The 19,099-nt window shown below is 49.8% G+C and overlaps 1 protein-coding gene across 3 annotated transcripts in view; it reads left to right on the plus strand.

Moving 5' to 3' along the window:
• XXYLT1 (xyloside xylosyltransferase 1) overlaps window positions 1-19,099 on the plus strand; it is a 204,124-nt gene that overhangs the window by 38,928 nt on the left and 146,097 nt on the right. For 2 of the 3 annotated variants that reach the window (XM_053564546.1, XM_053564547.1), the window contains exon 2: window positions 4,023-4,170. In XM_053564546.1, the coding sequence (XP_053420521.1) occupies window positions 4,023-4,170 (148 nt within the window). Of the gene's footprint in view, window positions 1-3,260; window positions 3,509-4,022; window positions 4,171-19,099 lie in introns of those variants that run through there. The other variant, XM_053564548.1, reaches the window with a different exon arrangement.

Consider the following 19,099-nt stretch of genomic DNA (forward strand, 5'->3'; position numbering starts at 1 on the left):
TATAGGCTGATGAAGAAAACAACTGCCTTAATGATGTGAACATGGGTTCTTGTGGGTTGCAATAACATTTCCAATACGAGGATCTTATATAAATTCACAGGGAGCTGTACCCCACACACCTCAAAGAGCCAGTGAGGATGATGTGCTCTGGGTGACTTGACTCTAGGGTGATAAAGGCCTTGCTGTTGATGCTCATGAACAGTTTGAAGGGAATTATTTTTTAAGCTGGATGTGGGAAAAATAGAATTTTGTAGTTAGATTTTTATTTTAAATATGCATTATAAATAAATTAATAAAACTTACATACAGTGATTTGATTTTTTTGTCTACATCCCTAAAAACCGTATTTTCAAGTTGGCATAAGTCATCTCATTGGCCGATTGCCTTCAATATGGGAGTTACCTTATACTGCTGGCTTTCTAGGTCAGATGGTAAGTTCTTTCCGTAGCCCCTGAGGTGGGGGACTTGAGGGCAGGAGCAAGGGGTGGCCTTTCCCTCCTGCCTCCCTCTCTTTTCATCTGTTTACTCTTGCCTTGTGCCTGAGCCTGGTCTAGGGGCTCTGGAGCTCCTGGGGCTCTGAGGTACGCCCAGACTCTGCCCCCGTCCTTGGGGAGGTCACAGTTTGCAAGCCTGTTTTAGGCTTTGGGAGGGCTGAGTGTTTTGGTTCACACTTACAATGCCTGTTGTTTGGTTCTTGCTGCATAGAGTGTATTCCATGAAACATTAATTTGTCTTTAATTTGATTTATTACTTGAAATATTTGCTGGAGTGGGCTTCGCAGTACAGCGAGTGGAACAGTGTACTGAGTACAGTTTGTCCTCATAAATCTGTTAATGCTGATAGGATGGCGTTGCCTCCTGTGCAGCTCTGGGCTGAGATGGGACCAGTAGGGGAGTAAGCTCCTGCTCTGCGTGTGTGTGTGTGTGCGCGCGCGCGCACGCGCACCGATCCATTCATTCCTTCTCTTATTAATGAATATAGTGGCTTCAGCTTCTTTAAGAATCCTCTTGCCAGCTTCCAATGATGATGGTTTGCAGGTGTAATAAGGCTCAGAGGGAGAGGCTGGCTAATGAGTAAAGATTGATCTGTGAGGAGAGGGGATTCAGGGCACGGGGCCAGCAGAGGAGACAGATGCTCACACTGAAGAAAGAATAAGTTCAGTGTGGCAAGTCCCGACTGGGTGCCTGTCCCAGATCACCCTAACAGATACTACGAGAGGTGGGTGTTGCCATTCCTGAAGAAACTGAGTCTCAGAGTGGTTTAGGGGTTTGCCAAAGGTGCAGTTAACTTAGTTTAGCAAGGCTATATTGATGGCCTGTCTTGTGGTCAGGAACTGGATATATGGCCTGGCAGTGGTCACAGCCTCCAGGAGTGCCCCGTCCAGCAGATGTAGGAAAGAGCCCTGAAGAGTGGGTAAACGGAGCCCCATGTGGTGTGGGGTCTGAATTGTGGGAGGCCATGGGCGGGCTGGAGGGGAGGGTTGGAAGACTGGATGGGTGCTCACCAGGAAGATGGGGGCTGGGAGAGGGAGTTGCACATGGTAGAAGAGCAAGTGCAAGGCAGATATACAAGGACGTACAGGTGGGGCTGGCCAGAGGGGTGCAGCCAGGCTCAGTTCTGCCCAGGAGGAGGGGAGGGCAGGAGAGGTAGCCAGAGCCATGATTGCAGGGCTCTTAAACCTTTCTGGGGAATTTGGACTGGACTGTAGCTGAGGGCACGGAGGGGCCATCGAAGGTTGTGAAGCCAAGAAGAGATGTGAATTATGTATTTGGAAAATGACTCTAGCGCAATGATTTTCAACTGCTGTGCTATGGCACACTGATGTGCTGTGAGAGGATTTTAGGTGTGCTGCAAAAATTTTGAAGGATCATTATTAAATTATTTTCAAAAGAAGTTCAAAGCCCAGTAAGCATATGTATATTTTTTACTCTTGTTTTTCGATCAACACAAGTGTGCTGCAGAAGTTCAACTATAAGTTCAAGTGTGGTGGGAGATAAAAAAGGTTGAAAACATTGCTCTGGGGGTACATCAGAGGTTCTCTGGAAGGGGGTGAGGCAGGAGGTGGGGAAACCTGTCAGGGCAGTCCTGGGGCAGGGGCTAGAGGGACCAGTGGGGTCCCAGGTGGGGAGTGAGAGAATTAGTTTGGGACTTGTGTTGGGAAATAGCAGGAACTGGTCTGGATTCTCCATCTGAGGCTGAGAGGCCACAAAAAAGAAAAAAGGGAAAGAAAAAAAAAGCAACCAGAAAAAGGATAAAGGAAAACAATACATTAGAAGAGAAATGTCAAGAAGTTTTTTAAAGGCTTTTATAAAGAGAAAAGATTTGAAGAGTTGTATCCTTATAGGGAATGATGAAGACCGAAGCCATATAAATGTTTTTTTCAAGTTTAATAGAGTTTTAGAAATTAAGGAGCACTAAGGAAAAAGCAAAGGCTTGTGTGAGCTAAGAGAAATAAATACAGGTTAAAGTTAAAGAGAAATATAAGAGAAATAAGGCAGATAAGAGGTATGTATATAAGAAATATGAGAATTAAGGGAAATGTCCGTTAAAACAGAATCAAAAGCAGAGAAAGCAGACAGGTGCTTCCCCATCATCGCAGCCCAGGTGACAGACAGGGTGGGAGGGTGGAGGTGAGCACAGGGGTAAGTGGTAGAGCAGAGCCACCCATTGAGAACTTCCTGTCCCCTTCAGGCAGGGTGACTGACAGGGCCACAGGCCGGTCAGGGAGTTCTTGCAGCTTCACCATTTGCCACTGACCTGGGCCCAGGTAGGTTCTTCAGAGCAGGTGTGGCAGTGGCTGAGCCCCAGGTGGCAGCCTGGCAGGCTTGTCCTATCCTGCAGTGACCAGGGTAGATGGTGGGGGCCCGGAGGTCGGGGCCTTACTAGCAGAGTGTTTAGGGGCGCTCTGGGAGGAAGAGAAGGAGGAGCACCCAGGCTCCTGAGGTGGGGGCCTCACATGCAGAGGGGTGACTGGGGTGCTGTGGCGGCAGGTGAAGCACATGTGAGCAGAGCGCCTGGGGCTGGGGCTACACTTGCTGTCTTCTGGAATCATGTCCTTGATCTGGCCAGGAAAACTCACTCGGGGCCCATTAGTACCCTCGTCTACTCTAATTGTTGGCCGAGGTAATGTCTCCTTCCTTTGTTGATCACTGCTGAGGACCAAGGATACCACTGTGGTGGAAAGATGTGGGCCTTGGGATCGGGACCAGGGCCGCGTTCTGACTGCCCTTGTTAGCTGTGCGGCTCTGGGCACTTGCGGCCTCCCGGAGCATCTGCTTTCTCCTTTGTGCTTTGGAGGCTGTGGCGGTGATATCTGCCTCCCTGGGGTCCCGGGATCAGCGTGTGTGTGGTGAGTGTTTCAAACCTGCAGACATCTGAGCAGCAGTTGGGGGCACCTCTGGACTCCTGCGAGCTTTGAGGAAAACAGTACCTGGTTATTTCTTCTCACTGCTCAGCTCCTCCCAAATGTCTGGGACAGTGAAGAAGTGCTGACTGAGCGGGAGGCTGGGTGAGTTTCCCACGGCACTGAGGGTTTTCTGGGTCCCAGCTCCCCTCCTTGTTCCCCCTCTATAATGAGGGAGGTGAAGCCGGGGCATCTGACTGGTCTGTGGAACACATGTGGTGGCTGCTGGCATTAGACGTGCTGAAGACCCTAAATTCCCGGACCAGATGTGTTAACATGGTTTCTCCCTTCATCATGGCCCGACTTGAAGTTCAAAAGCAGAAAGCACGCTGGAGACTGCGTGTGCTCCCTGTCCCCTCTCCCTCTCCTCTCTGCTGCGCACAACCACCCCCCACGTGCCTGCTTGCCGCCCTTCTCCCACAGCCAGCCTCTGCGCAGCCTGGACCCTGGCTCCCCACCGTTTTCCTAACTCTCCAATGCCGCCCGTACCCTCATCCCGGCTCTTGGGCCCTGGAGAGGTGCGCTCTGCTTCTGCTCCTGGGCCTAGGTGTGTGTGTGGCGTTGAGGTTGGGGCGACAGCCAGTTTGCTGAGTCCTGTGGCTTTCCGTGCTTGTTGCAGGTCATCTTCCACGATGTCGCCGTGCTGACGGACAAGCTGTTCCCCGTGGTGGAGGCCATGCAGAAGCACTTCAGTGCCGGCTCAGGGACCTACTACAGCGACTCCATTTTCTTCCTCTCCATTGCCATGCATCAGATCATGCCCAAAGGTAACCTGGCCTTCCGGGAGCAGTAGCCCCTGGGGTTAGCTTTTCATCCGTTTCTCTGGCTCTGGAACACTGCTGGGGCCCTCTGTCAGAGACAGGAGTCCCGCGAGACCCAAAAGACTATGAGGGAGCCAGCCAACCTAGCCGGCCAGAGGTTCCTACACTGGGTTGCACAGCTCCTGGGGCCCATTTGGTGTGAGCAGTGCAGGGCGCTCCTCACTGTGGCTTCCATCCTCCACCCCCAACTTAGTTTGCTCATTTGAAAAATGGCAGGTTGTACTAGATGATTCTCCATGAAAATTTGTGGTCCTATTCTTTCTAGTTTGAAGCTGTACTTACCCAATTTTAAAGTATCAAAACTAGATGTCAAAGATGCAAATTATGACCCAGCAGGACTTTCTATGAAACTCTGCTGCACAATTAAAAGGATTTTCTGGGCTTCTCTCCCTCCAGGGGAGGAGAGGTGCAACTGTGGCATGTGTCTGCTTTCTGGGGGCTTCACCCAGTGAGTGACCTTTGATTGGTTGGGAGCCCTGGATGTTGCCCAGTTTCTGGCCCCAGTGAACTGTGATCTGAGCTTCTTAGGGGTGGGAAGAGGTGTTCAGGGCCTTGGGGTATCAGTTGTCTGCACTGCGGCAGGTTGACTTTCTAGCAGTTTCCAGACCAGGCAGGACCCGATAGCCCAGGGCACGGCCAGGCCATTTGGTAGAGAGGTCTGCCGTTCTGGCCCAGCAGACAAAAAGTGAAGGAGAAAGGTCCTGGTGAACCAGGAGCTCAGGAATTGAAAGTTGAATCTTTCTTCCTGTTGGCAGGTTGTCCTACCGCAGACAAGGTGAAGGTGAAGCTGGGGCATCTTCAGAGAAGAGCAGCCCATCCGTTCTGGTAGCTCTTTGTCTCTGCAGACAGTTTCTAGCACAATGGAGGCCTCTGAGTGTTCTCCTTGTTGAAGCCAAGGGCTCAGGGACTCCACCAATTAGGAGCTTAAAGGAGAGAGATGAGCCCACCACAGGGCACAGGCAGAAAGGCTTGAGTTCCAGATCCTTTGTAGTGAACCAGGAGCAGCCCTGTTGGCTCACCGAGCCTTCCTCCACATCCTGTTACAGGTAGAGCTGACTGAGGAGCTGTGGCACCTGCCAGGGTGACAAAGCCACCTACGTGGCAGAGCCGGGGTTTGAACCTAGGTCTGTCTGGCATGGAGGGCTACTTTTCTAAACAGCAGTCACATCTGGGCTGTCAGGGGCCCCATGTGTGACCTCTGTGGACAGGCCCTGTGCAGGAGCCATGGGCAGCTCAGACTGGAGGAGTGCTAGCTCTGTTCTAGATGTTAGGGGGAAGACAGATATAGGTGTTGGTCCCAGCTCTGCCACTAACCACTTGCACACCTTTGGCTGAGCCACTTGGTCTCTCTCCGCCTCAGTTTCTCCCCCTGTAAAACAAAGGGCTGCACCAGAGAGCTGTTACGCTTTGCATTCTGAAGAGCCCAGGGCAGATGGAATTATCCTACCTCTTTCCACTGCCCCCACGTCACTCCTGACCATCTATCTTGATCTGCTATATATAGGGAGTCCCCAGATTACAAACAAGATAGGTTCTATGGGTTTGTCTTAAATTGAATTTATATGTAAGTTGGAACAGGTGCATTACCTAATACCCTGTGGTAGCCTCCAGTCTTAAGTGCGAGTTGTATATAAATCAGATGTTAGTAACTCAGGGACTGCCTATATGTCAGGCTGTAGCATAGAATCTGTTTGATCAAAGGGTTTTACGGGTAAACAAGTTTAAAATGGCTCAACAAGATGGGCCTTTGGGGCCAGCCCAGTCCAATGGCCCAGCATATGTGATTGGCCTTGAATGTAATGCCATGGCTGAAGAACTGCCAAGTGACACAGGAAATCGGGGGAGGGATGCCTGACCTCCCTCACCTCTCTCTCTGTCAGCTAGTAGGTCCTTGCCTGACGTGTGCTAAATCTCCGGTCGGATTATGATGAGGGGTCCCCAGAGGGAAGTGAGATACAGCTCCTCAGGGAAGAGGAGACAGTCTGCCTCACAGCTGTGGGAGAGCCAGGCAATGAATTGTGCAGGACAGATGACAAGAGCCAGGCTGCCCGGCCACCCCCCTGCAGCTCTCCAATGCTGAGATTACTCCAGGAAGGTGCTCTGCTGCTCTGAGGTAGCCCTGCCTCTGCCCATAGCTTGGTGTATTTGGGGCGGTGTCTGTAGAGGGTTAGGTCACTGATGTTCCTCTAGGCACAGCCCCCAGCCCCTGAGGGGCCTGTGTCAGGAGGTGGGGAAGGAGTTTGTCAGAGATGAGCCTGGGGCAGCCCCAAACACCCAGTTGTTTCTTGGGTTCTTCAGGCGAACAATAATGTGCTTCCGGAGATTTATTTTTATATATGCCTAGGATCTGCTTCCTAAGAAAAGAGTTATTAGGAGTTACAAAAATGTTATGGTCATAAAATAAAACGAGCAGTCCTTGCGTATCGTGGCGTCTGGGGCGTGTTCTGCCAGGAAGTCTGGCTGCCGGGCGGCCCTTGGCAGTGTCGCAGGTTCCTGCTGGGCAACTTCCAGAAGGACACTCTGTTTCCAGTTGTCATTAGTGCTGTCTTGAGTCTGTCATGATTATTTGTTGCTGCCTTTTTTGTGTTCTTTTTTTTTTTTTAATTCTAGAAATTACTGTTGCTTCGAGCTGTGGTGGATGATTTTGTCCTAGAGTAAGTGCTGTGCCTTGGCTACTTCAGTTATTTCACTGCTTTCACAGCAGTCCAGGAAAGTGAGAATGGAGTCTGAGCCCTTGGTGTCATGCAGGAAGGCTGGGTCGGACAGGCTGGGCTCCTCTGAGTTATGTCTCATGATGGCCTGTCTGGTGTTTGGCCCAGAAATGTAACCTCTCCTCCCTCTCCTGCTTCTGTAGCATAAGTGTCACCCTTCTGTCCCTGAACTACTTTAAAAATGTTTACTCCTTTTTTATTTTAAAAGTAAAAGTTACTCTTAAAAGAGGAGTAGGGAAGGACATTAAAGTAGGAAAAAAGTTATCTCTTTGCTACCATATGAACATCATCGCTGTTAATTCTTTATCTTCTAATATATTCTCAAAATGTAGCTTTTTAAAAATTCAGTCAAAAAGTAGGAGTTATAAATTCAAATCATTGAGTCTTTTCTATATCAAGATGTGAAATTAAACCTTCATTTCAGCTCAAAAAATGAAAAAATGAAGTGAATCTGATTTTTTTTCAATTAATGTCACACATCACCACTTTTTTTTTTTTTTTTTTTAGAGACAGAGTCTCACTTTGTCATCACAGCTCACAGCAACCTCCAGCTCTTGGCCTTAGGCTATTCTCTTGCCTTAGCTTCCCGAGTAGCTGGGACTACAGGCGCCCGCCAGAACGCTTGGCTCACACATCACCATTTTGAGTAATTATATGTGTAGTTTTTGAAAAATTTTCAGATGAGTCCATTGAGTAGACAAATCTTCGTTTACTTTCACATTTTCCTGCTCTCAGCTAGCTGGATGCTTTTCACGCGCATGATTCTTTTCTTTATTTAAGAGTCTTTCCTTATCATGGTTCCCAAGGCTGGCGCTACCAGGCCAGAGGTGATCCTCATGAAGCCACGGTGTGTCACCTGTCCCTGCCCAGCCAGTATTGTTGGCTTGCACAAGTAAGATTCTCCATGGTCTTCCAAGCCTGTTGGTGTCTGACCTCTTGCACAGACCTCAGGCTGCTACTCGAGCTCTTTGAGTTTCTGTCCCTACCGACAGGAGAGAAAAGTGAGCGGCTGGGAAGCAAGGCACTCCTCCAAGTTGGGAGTTCAGGGCCCTGATCTGGGGGCCATGCCCATTCTGATGTCTGTGGCACCCAGCCTCCTGTACCCTTGCAGCCCCTTGCAGCTCACAGAGCTTGGCCGCCTCACTTGTCCTGTTGCCCTGCATGGGGGACCTTGGCTGGAACAGGGTTGGGGTTGTCAAACCTGTGCATTTCACCCTGACTGTCCCCCTTGAGCATCGCTGCCCGGAACCATGGTTGTAGACTGAGGGCTTCTGGAAGAATGAAGGGGTCCTGCCAGGCAGGACACAATGGCTCTGATTTTGGTCAGAGCTTGTTTTTCTTTCCATTGTTTGTTCAAGGGGTCGCATGCAGCAGGCTGGCCAGTCCTGTGCTCACACTTTCCTGCCCCAGTCCCTCCACACACACACACGCAGCTGCTCTCTGCCTCTCACTGACACTCACTGGACTTTTATCTCCTCCTGTCTGTGGTGTTTGGCTTGTCACCATTGGAAGCATTTAAGCAATGGAAAAGAAAACATTTTTTGCAATGCTGGAGCTGGAGGGAGTGGAGGGCAACTCCTCCAGGACTGTTGTGGTCTGTGGCTGTGGCAGGGAAGGTCAACAGTGCTTTAGGCTGGCCAGAGGCCCCCAGGAACTTTGCAGTGGTCCCACACCCGCCTTGGAAGGCTCTCCTGTCCTATGGTAAACCCTTTGTCAATAGATAGCCATTGCCAAGGGTTGCTGCTTGCATGACATGGCACTGGCCACTGTTGGTGTCTCAGAGATGTTTCTGGGCTCATGTTGGGTGGGCCTGCGGTGTGGTCCAGTAATTAGGGCGAATGCCAGGAAGAGCCACACAATGATGAGGCTTTTAGAAGAGGACAAGTCATGGGCATTTGGCAGGAAGAAGGAAGGCTTCGTGGAGGAGGTGACACTTGAGGTGGGCTTAGCAGGGTGGATAAAGTTTCATTATGTGGAGATAGGGGTAGAGAGTGGTCCAGGCAGAGAGGACCATGAGCTGAGGCGGGCAGGTGGGAAGACTTGTGTGTGTCTGGGTGGCAGCACACTGCCCATTTTGACAAGCGTGTTAGGGCACGTGGGGAAGCAGTAAGGGAGAATGTGTAGTGGGGGCCTGGCTGCCAGGCACAGGTGTCGGCCTGGAGCACAGGAGATACAGCCTTTGCTGGCATTTTTTTTTTTTTTAGAGACAGAGTTTCACTTTGCCATCCTCGGTAGAGTGCCGTGTCGTCACACAGCTCACAGCAACCTCCAACTCCTGATCTTAGGCGATTGTCTTTGCCTCACTCTCCCAAGTAGCTGGGACTACAGGCGCCCGCCACAATGCCTGGCTATTTTTTTTTTGCAGTTTGGCTGGGGCCGGTTTTGAACCCGCCACCCTTGGTATATGGGGCGGGCGCCCTACTCACTGAGCCACAGGAGCCGCCCACTTTGTTGGCATTTTTGATGGGGAGGAACCTGATCAGATTTGTGCTTTGGGAGGGCTTGATGTATCCAAGAAGTGGAGTAGATTGTGGGGGGAGATATTGGAGTCACTTGCACATCTTTACTGGTTGTCTATGGGGCTGGGCACCATGGGCAGGCTGTGAGAGACCCCAGGTGGACTCTGTGGCCGCAAGAAGCAGACAGTAGGGTGAGCGTGTGTACATATGTGCACACACATGTTCCCGTGTTCCAAGCATGTGCACACACAGAAGATGAGGTAGAGCGCCCTGTGAAACCTGACAGGTAGCCCCAGCTGATATAGTCTCCCTCTTTCTTCAAGGCCCCGGGGCTGTAGGGATCTTTGCATTGGCTGCCACAGGGGCAGCTATGAATTAACTTGAAGTTTTTAACTACTCTATGGGTTCAGAACAAGAAGAAGTAAAAAAGTTACGCAAGTGGCAGAGTAGACAGTTCTCTATCCATAGCTCTGCTTGAGGGGGCCGTGGATTCTTATACAACCAGGTCAGGTATTTCTGCCATGAAACTACTTGCTCCATCAGTCCTTTGCACTTCAGTGTGAATTACCCCCCATCCAGTTACTTTCCTCTGAATACTGAACCGAGACAGATTCTCCAGGGGAACAAAATGAAAGGAGATGAGAAGAGTACTAGTGTTGGTCAAATAAGGAGATTGAGAGAGAGGTGAAAAGGAGGAGAGATAAAGTACCTTGGACTTTGGTGCACTCCTGAGGTCTTTTGGAGATGAGCTCAGGCTTATCTTGACAAACCTGAGTCCTGGGAGATGGGAGGGAGTTGGAAGGAAGGAAGTCACCTGCCAGATTCAGACTGTGGTGCAACCTTGCTTAAGTGAGGTCTGAACCCTGGTAAGGGCAGAGAAACTCTGCTTTCCTCCCCTCATTCTTTGCTTACTAGACTCTGTGGGTCCTGCTCATGTGCCTGGAATCCAGGCCTGGGCAGGAGAGATGAGGTCTTGCTCTGGCTCAGGTTGGTCTCAAACTCTTGAGCTCAGGCGATCCACCATGTCGGCCTCCCAGAGTGCTAGGATGACAGGTGTGAGCCACCGTGCCCAGCCTGATGTTTCTCTTCTGTTTCTCTCATCGTTAGATTGGGAGGTGGGGGTGGAAGACCACAGAGGTAAAGTGACATTTTCATGACATCCTATCAAGGGGATGTGATTTGTCACTGTTGGAGGAGACCTTGCGCGCCTGGCTCAGGTGGTGTTTTGTCAGGTTTCTCCATCACAGAGTTACTTTCCCCGCTTTCCATGGTGCACGCTTTGGAAGGAGGTCACTGTGGTGCAGCCCACGCCCGAAGAATGTGTGTAGTCACTTCTCAAAGGTGTCTATCCCATGCATCCTGCTGGGAGCGTCTTCCCCTTGCAAGTGCCAGTGTGCGTGTGCTGTAGGAGATTTTGAAGGACTGGTTTGCCCTTCCAAATGACAGGCCTCGTTTTGCTCCACAGGGCATTACAGGCCAAGTGTCCCTTGATCTCCCATGTCTGCAGGCAGCGCTGAGGTAGGCAGGGCTGGGCAGGTGGGAGAAGAGTGGCTACAGTAGAGAGAGCAGGAGTTTGGGCTCTGGTAGGACAGAGCGGGGGGCAGAGTGCAGCACTATGACTCACTGGCCTCCTGACCTTGGGAAGTTACTCAGATGAGGCCTTATGGTGCAGCGATTAAAAGTATGGGCTCAGGAGCCAGGGTGCCTGGCCTCACAGCAGCCCCGTCACCAATCAGCTGGGATACTCGGGTTAAGTTACTTGATTTCTCTATGCCTTGGTTTTCTCATTTATAAATTGAGGATAATGGCCTTTCACATCTGGTGGGGTTGTTATGAAAATTAAATGAGTTAGTGCATACATATGTAATAGGCTTAGGACAGTGCCTGGGGCATGGCAGACAGCCTATGTGTTAGCTTGACGCCTCTCTGGATCTCAGTCTCCTCATCTGTAAGATGGGACAGTATAGGATATCTCGAAAGTCCCTTTGGGCCCCCTGCATGTACTGCCTTCAGAGGATTAATGATGGTGCCTGTAACAGCACTTAGCACTGCGCCTGGCACATCTTGAGTGCCCAGTAATTGCCATGAGCTGTTTTGGTGATAATGATGTATCATGCATCTAAGCATGGCACCGAAGGGTGTGGGGCTAGGGTTATTTGCAGACTCTTAGACCACCTGCTTTTGCCTTTGGGAAAGAGATTTTAAGGCAGTTCTCTGCAAAGCATATCACCTCTTGCCCCACAAATGAGAATTGCCATCTCTGACCTGCCTTGGTCTCAGGGGTGTGTGAGCCAGAAATGGAGTCATGCAGCTAAAAGTGCTTTTTCCTTGACCTTGCCCCATAGCTCTCAGAAGTGGGGTTCCTGAAATCTGTATAGTCATAGCATATGATTATTACTGCCACCCATCCTAGCCTTCTTATGTTATCTGAGGACATCTATTTGGGTCCTTCAAGATGTGGGATTTGGGGCCTGAGCCTCCTCTGCCCAGAGTAACTTTTTGAAGCTTAGTGTAAAGCTTGTCATTGTGGAAAGAGTGGCAAAGCCGGCCGATGACAGGCTTGGCTCACCTAGTCCTGCTCCCAGCCCCTACCTGGCATCGTGGGAGCCATCAGCTTATCCTCATTTCAGTGTCTGTCACAGGGGCCTTGCTGTCCCGAGGCCACAGGCAGACAAATGGACTCCTGCGAAGACATTCTTGGGTCAACTTTGGGTCAGAGGTGCCAGATGGGAAGGCTTGTTGAAGCTGTGGGAGTGAAATGGAGGGCAGGGCTGGCAGGCCCACAGCTGGGGCAGGTTCCAGGCTGGCAGCTCTCACTCACTCACGCACTCACACTCACACTCACTCGCGCACTCACATGCAATCACACTCACTTGCACACTCACACTCACACTCATGCACTCACATGCAATCACACTCACTTGCACACTCACACTCACTCACACTCATGCACTAACACTCACTCGCGCACTCACACTCACACTCACTCACATGCAATCACACTCACTTGCACACTCACACTCACTCATGCACTCACACTCACACACTCACATGCAATCACACTCACTTGCACACTCACACTCACTCACACTCATGCACTCACACTCGCGCACTCACACTCACACTCACTTGTGCACTCACACTCACTCACTCACACTCACACACTCACACACGCCCTGAAACACTGAGGTCAGTGTGTGGCCTTTTGTAAAAGCCTTTGAATTTCTGTCTTCTTTTCCCTTAAGTAAAATTCGACAAATGTGGTAAAAGCCGTACTATTTTGATTTCTTTGTTCTATGCTTTTGTACTTCTCTGCACCACCATGGGAGCTCTTTAGTATTCTCTACTGTTCTTTCATATCCATTTCATAAAACAGAGGAGGCTTTTTTCTATATTTATAGAAATTCATTACTTTGTTTAGTTTGCAACCCAATCAGGAAACTATCCTATAATCAGTGTTTAATTAGCCACCACCAGGCAGCCATGTTTCCAGTGGAGGGGTTCTGGAGGGGATGTGTGTGCATTCTGCAACCTGGGAGTGGTGGCCAAGGGTTGGAAACCCCAGGGTGGCCTCTTCTCTACCCCTTCCCCCAATACCAGAAGATAGACACCAGGGGCCCCCTGGTGGTTTTCTAGTCTCTGAAGTCCTTACTGGGAACAGTGCTGATGGTATGTGCTAGTTACCAGGGCTAGTCCTATGGCCTCCACTTGCTTCAGGGTGAAGTGACCTGAGGAAAGATGGAAGGCTTGGTGTGGACATGGGGGATCAGCAGGCTGGGATAAGTCATCACTCTGCTCCTTACTGTCCTGGCTGTCTGATGTAGGGGAGAGGGAGGCCCCCTACCCTAAATCCTGCCCTGCACAAGGGCAAAACAGAATCTGATTTGAGGACCCTGCTTACTAGTGGGCGTGGTCACTGGGTAGAGAGTCACATGGGTGACTGTGGCTTTCCTTCTTTCTGGAGTTTGGGCAGGAGAGGTGAAATGAAGCAGGGCTGGCCTCTGCAGGGCTGGGGGAAGGGCTGTTTTGTTCTCTCTCCTCGATTCCTCATGCACACCAGGGTGGAGGGTTGGTCCTGCTGAGACGTGGACGTTCTCTAACGTGGTCTACCAGACACTCTGCGTCCCACTCCCACTGATAATAAAGTGGTGCTTAAATGTCCCATCTGCCATGGCCCCTACTGTGTATGAATGTCTCAGAAACCTCCTTGGGAAGTGGGCTCACTGGGCTATCTCTAACTTCTCTGGTCAAAATAACATCCAGAATGGCCTAAACTTCTCCTAACTCCTAACATAGATCTTAAGTGAACAACCCAACTTCTCTGAGCTGCAGATTCTTTGAAAAATAAGGGTAATGACTGTGCAAACCTTACGGGATTGTGTTGAGGACCGAGTGAGAGAGCGTGTGAAGAGTCCCAGTGCCTGGCACAGAGAAATGCTGGGTAAGAGACTGTGTTTTAGTTTGTTTCCACCTGGAGGCCTAGTGCATATCAGCAAATCAAAAGCTCTGATAAGAGGCTAGGGGCAGTGGTTCACGCCTGTAATCCCAGCATTCTGGGAGGCCGAGGCAGGTGGATTGCCTGAGCTTAGGAGTTCGAGACCAGCCTGAGCAAGAGTGAGACCTTGTCTCTAAAAAATAGCCAGGCATTGTGGCGGGCACCTGTAGTCCTAGCTACTTGGGAGCCTGAGGCAAGAGAATCACGTATGCCCAAGAGTTTGAGGTTGCTGTGAGCTATAATGCCATGGCACTCCCTTGGCACTCTACTGAGGGGGACAAAGTGAGACTCTGTCTCAAAGGAAAAAAAAAAAGCTCTGATAAGTATTGTAGTAAATAAAAGCTTAACTTTGTGCAACCTAGCATTTCTTTATTTTTATTTGTTTTGAGACAAGAGTCTTACTATGTCACCCTTAGTAGAGTGCTGTGGCTTCACAGCTCACAGCAACCTCCAACTCATGGGCATTTAAGCATGAACAATAGAGATGGTTGTTCCCCAGAGTTCCCTTAAGAAATGCCCTAAAGTAAGACCCTGTTGGGGTGGGAGTGGGGCAGGATAGCCTTCACTTTCAGAGAGCGCCATTCTCTGTCTGTCCTTCCTGCCTCTGCAGTACAGCTGGCAGAGCATGTGGTTGGGTGTGACATTCCAATTATTCACTTATTGGTTATTTATACTATGAGTACTTCCTTAGTGGATTTGAGACAGCTTTGGGTATGCCTAGAGTTTACTTTGGATCCAGAAGGATTAGGAAGGCTTTCCATGGATCATGGATCCTGGAGGGCACCGGGGGGCAGAAGTGTGTTTCGTGACACACCGTGGGTGCATCACCCTTGAAGCATTGGCCAGTGGCTGAGTTCAGAGAAGCATGACCTGTAGAATGGCCGAGGGATCTTGACATTGACCCTTGAGGAAACTGGACCTAAACAACAGGGAAGACTCCTATCTTCTGAAAGGCTGTCCTAGGAAATAGGAAGCAGGCCTGTTCTATGGGGCCCTGACAGGCCACACCACGTGCAGCTCTGTCACCACCTTTCCTTGAACCTATGGGCAAAACCTTTCCCTCCCCAGGGATCAGGTCCTCACCTGTAGACTGCTGGGTTGGATAAGGTTCAGGGGCGCCAACAGGCTGCCCCCCTGGCTGTGGATGATGCCCTGTGTGGTCATTTTGTCATCTGCAGGGGGATTTTCAGTGGCAGTGCTCCTGGGTTGGTAAGTGCCTGTTCTGTTCTCACAGCTCTGGTGTAGGGTCTTTCCTGCAATGCCTGCAGGTGTTTGCTGTGTGACCCCCTGGGATTGAAGCCCTCTCTGCAGGCTGTGGGGCAGCCCGATCAGCTCCTTCTGCTGCTCTCTTATGCACCCCCCTGTGGCTACCCCAGCTTCCCGCTCCCTCCCCCTGTCCTCTCTCCCCAGTGGTGTCCCAGGCTCCCTCCCCTCACTCCTCAGAGGAGCCTCCCTGACCACCTGGGTAAGACCATGCTCCTCCCCATGGAGAGCCCATGCCCCGAACTGCTTTATTTTGGTTCACAGTTCTATCATCCTCTGACTGGGAACATGTTTTGCTTTCTTTATGGAGCACTTTATACCCCACTGAGGTATAAGCTGCATGAGGACACGAGGTTTTGTGTGTTCTGTTCACTGTGTTCCCAGTGCCTGGAACCATACCGGACCATAGTAGGCATTCAATAAATGGCTGTCAAGTGAATTAGATGAATATGTTTTTTGGGGAGCTTATCTTGAATGACTTTATTTTGAAAGTCACTTTGATATGCTGGAGTCAACTGCCTCAGCCCTTTCTCTTAAGCCCATTATAGAACTGTCTGGGGGTGAAATCTAGAAGCTTCTGAGAAATTCCATAGACTCTGAATATTCCTTGTGGGTTAGTCACAACCAGGAGTCTGCATTTACTGGACAGACCATTTCTTGAACATTGAGGAAACAGATCAGACTCTGCTTTCCCCTGAGCCAACGGTGAGCTCTCCACTGCCGGGTTCAGCATGGACTGAGGGGCGGGAGTTCTCATGTGAAGAAAGCAAAGGAAAAAACAGATATTCAAGAACTTGCTTGAGTGAAAACATCTGAATAAATACTGAGCAAAGGTTATAAACATATGTCCAATGACTTCAGCGAGAACTATTGTCTGGCATCTTGTATGGAGAAAATTTGAAGCATTGTTTTTGAACCATTTTGTTTTGAAGAGGGACAGTTAGATTTGTCATAAAATGCTAAAAATAGTAACATGGTAGAGACTGCTTTCTACTAATTTAATGCCAGAATCGCTTTCTAAGCTAATGAAAACAGTTGCCAGATTGGTTGACCAGTAATGTCTCCTGTTTTGATCTCCTTCATTGGATTCTGCCTTTTAACTTTCCAAAGTCTTCTGTTAAGTTCCCTGCTGGCAGTTAGAGGTGTGACCTAACCCTTGCTCTTCCTCAGAGGCTGCCCAACTTTTGTCCAAGGCCTTTTCTTACCTCTGAGGAGTCCATTTTCCTTGCCGGGTGCAGGGCCCTGGGGTTAGGTGCTGTTGTTTGCCCTCAATACGGATTTTTTTAAAATAAGTATCATGAATCACATAATACGTTTTGTCCATTATAGCCATTAATCATAGCCCTGTGATGTTTGGGGAATTCCCAGTGTCTAGGACAGGACTGAACCTCTGATTTTGAGCTGATTTTTAGCTGACCTCTAACAAGCCTGCGACTGGCGTCCTGGCCCTCACCCGACAGCCTCCTGGGAACTCGAGGTGCTCTCTGCCCATCCCTGCCCTTCTTTTTCTTCCCCCTTTCACCGCCATCCACCTGTGAGAAGGTGAGACTCCTGCGAGTCAGCTCAATGAGAGGATGATTGTGGGAGAGGCTTGAACTGGAACTTGCGGCAGCTCTGTGGACCTATTCGTTTTGGTGATCTGATTTCTTCCTCTCCTGTGGTATCGTTGCTTCTTTCTATCTGTTTCTATTTTTTCCTCTCTGTACCTGCTTTTTTAAAATGTGGGGTTTTGCTCCCACAGAACTGAAGCATGCGTGGGCCTTTGGTCTATTATCACTTCTCCTCAACAAGCATCACGGCTGGGTGTTTCCCATTTCAGGTCCTGGGAGAGAACAGTCCGGCCAGCCGACAGGCTAGAAATTGCTGGGTTTTTTGTTGTCATTGGTTCAATTAGCTGATGGGATCATGTGGCACTGCGTCCTTCAGCCCTCGCGGAAGGTGCAGAGCGGGCTCAGGAAAGGAGGGGAAAGACGTGGATTTGACATGCGTTTTGCCACAATCACTTAATTTTATAGTGGGGGATTAGACATTTACATAAATATGCAAGTGCCTGTGATACAAGAAATCCATGGACAGCATGCAAGCATCAGCCACACTGGGGATGGAGACAGCCTCCGAGGAGGCCTCTGCGACCCTGCCTGCTGGGTTCATGCCCTGGCAGGATCCCTTTCTTGAGTGTGGGCTAGAGTCAATCATTTGCTTCCTCCACAGTCTACATAGCCTTGTAGAATTGGCGAAAGTGATGGCCTGTCATTTCTGAGATTATGTTACAAAAGGCTGTGACTTCTATCTTGGGTACCTTCTCTCTTTTTTTTTTTTTTGTAGAGACAGAGTCTCACTGTACCGCCCTTGGGTAGAGGGCCGTGGCGTCACACGGCTCACAGCAACCTCTAACTCTTGGGCTTACGCGATTCTCTTGCCTCAGCCTCCCGAGAAGCTGGGACTACAGGCACCCGCCACAACGCCCGGCTATTTTTTTGTTGCAGTTTGGCCGGGGCTGGGTTTGAACCCGCCACCCTCAGCATATGGGGCCGGCGCCCTACTCACTGAGCCACAGGCGCCACCTGGTACCTTCTCTCTTAAGCTCTCTCCGAGTCCTTGCCCAGGAGGAATCCAGCTGCCACGTTCTGAGCTGCTCTGGGGACAGGCCTTCGTGGTAAGGAACTGCTGTCTTTGGCCAACAGCAGCCACCTGAGTCAGCTTGGAATTGGGTCTTTATTCACTATCAGGGGTCCTCAAACTATAGCCCGCAGGCCACATGAGACAGTGTGATTGTATTTGTTCCCATTTTGTTTTTTTACTTCAAAATAAGATATGTGCAGTGTGCATAGGAATTTGTTCATAGTTATTTTTTTAAACTATAGTCTGGCCCTCCAATGGTCTGAGGGACAGTGAACTGGCCCCCTGTTTAAAAAGTTTGAGGACCTGTGCGACTAAACCTTGGCATCCCTGGCCAGCACCGTGATTATAGCATGTGAACCAGAGGCATTCAGCTGAGCTGGGCCTGAGTGGTCTCAGAAACTGTGAGATAATAAATGTTTGTTGTGTGTAGCTGCTAAGCTTCCGGGTAACTTGTTATGTAGCAGTAGGTGACTGATACAAGGGGGTTCAGCACAGAGCTGCGGGAGTACAAAGGAGGGTGTACCCTTAGCTAAGGAATTTGGGGAAGGCTTTGAGAAGGATGTGGTATTTGAGCAAGGGCTGCCTGTTTTCCATAGAGTGTATGTGTCTGATGCGGGTATATCATCTGTGTGTAACAGAAGACTTCTGCATATAACAGAAGTCAGTCCCATTTTCCCATGAGAATGGGTTAGATGCACTGATTTTCTGTTGCCTATCTTCCGAGAATCTCTAAATCTTCTATTGAAGAAGGACAGGAACCCTCCTGCCCAGTCTAATGTGTGACATCTTTAACGAAGGGTGGGTCTCCTAGGCCTGTGGCCCCCATCCATGGTATCACCAACTGTGTATGAGCTTAGCACCGTTGACACTGTTAGAGAGCAACAACTCGGACCCACGGGCCTGGCTTCCCCACTGCTACTCAGACCTATGTGCCTCCTGACAGCCTGCCAGAGGCAGCTCAACTGCGGCCTCTTCCCTGGGTGGCTCTTCCAGAATGGGCTGGCTGAGACCCAGGTCAAAGTCCTGTCTTTTTCTCTTCAGTGGCAAGGCTGGCAAAACTCTCTGGGTCTCCCCCTACTTTGCTTTTTATTGTGGAAAATTTCAAATATTCACAAAAGTAGAGAGGAGAGCATAAATGAGCTACCATGCACTCGTTACCCAGCTTCAGTTGTTACCAGCTCATGCCCTGCCTTATTTCCTCTCTACCCCCATCCACTACCTTCTCCCTCCGTTCTGAGTTATTTTGAAGCAAATGCCAGATACCCTATTATTGTTTTATTCTTCAGTACTTTCTTTTTTTTTTTTTTTTTTTTTTGTGGTTTTTG

This window comes from Nycticebus coucang, chromosome 16 (genome assembly GCF_027406575.1).
Source record: "Nycticebus coucang isolate mNycCou1 chromosome 16, mNycCou1.pri, whole genome shotgun sequence".
NCBI lineage: Eukaryota > Metazoa > Chordata > Mammalia > Primates > Lorisidae > Nycticebus > Nycticebus coucang.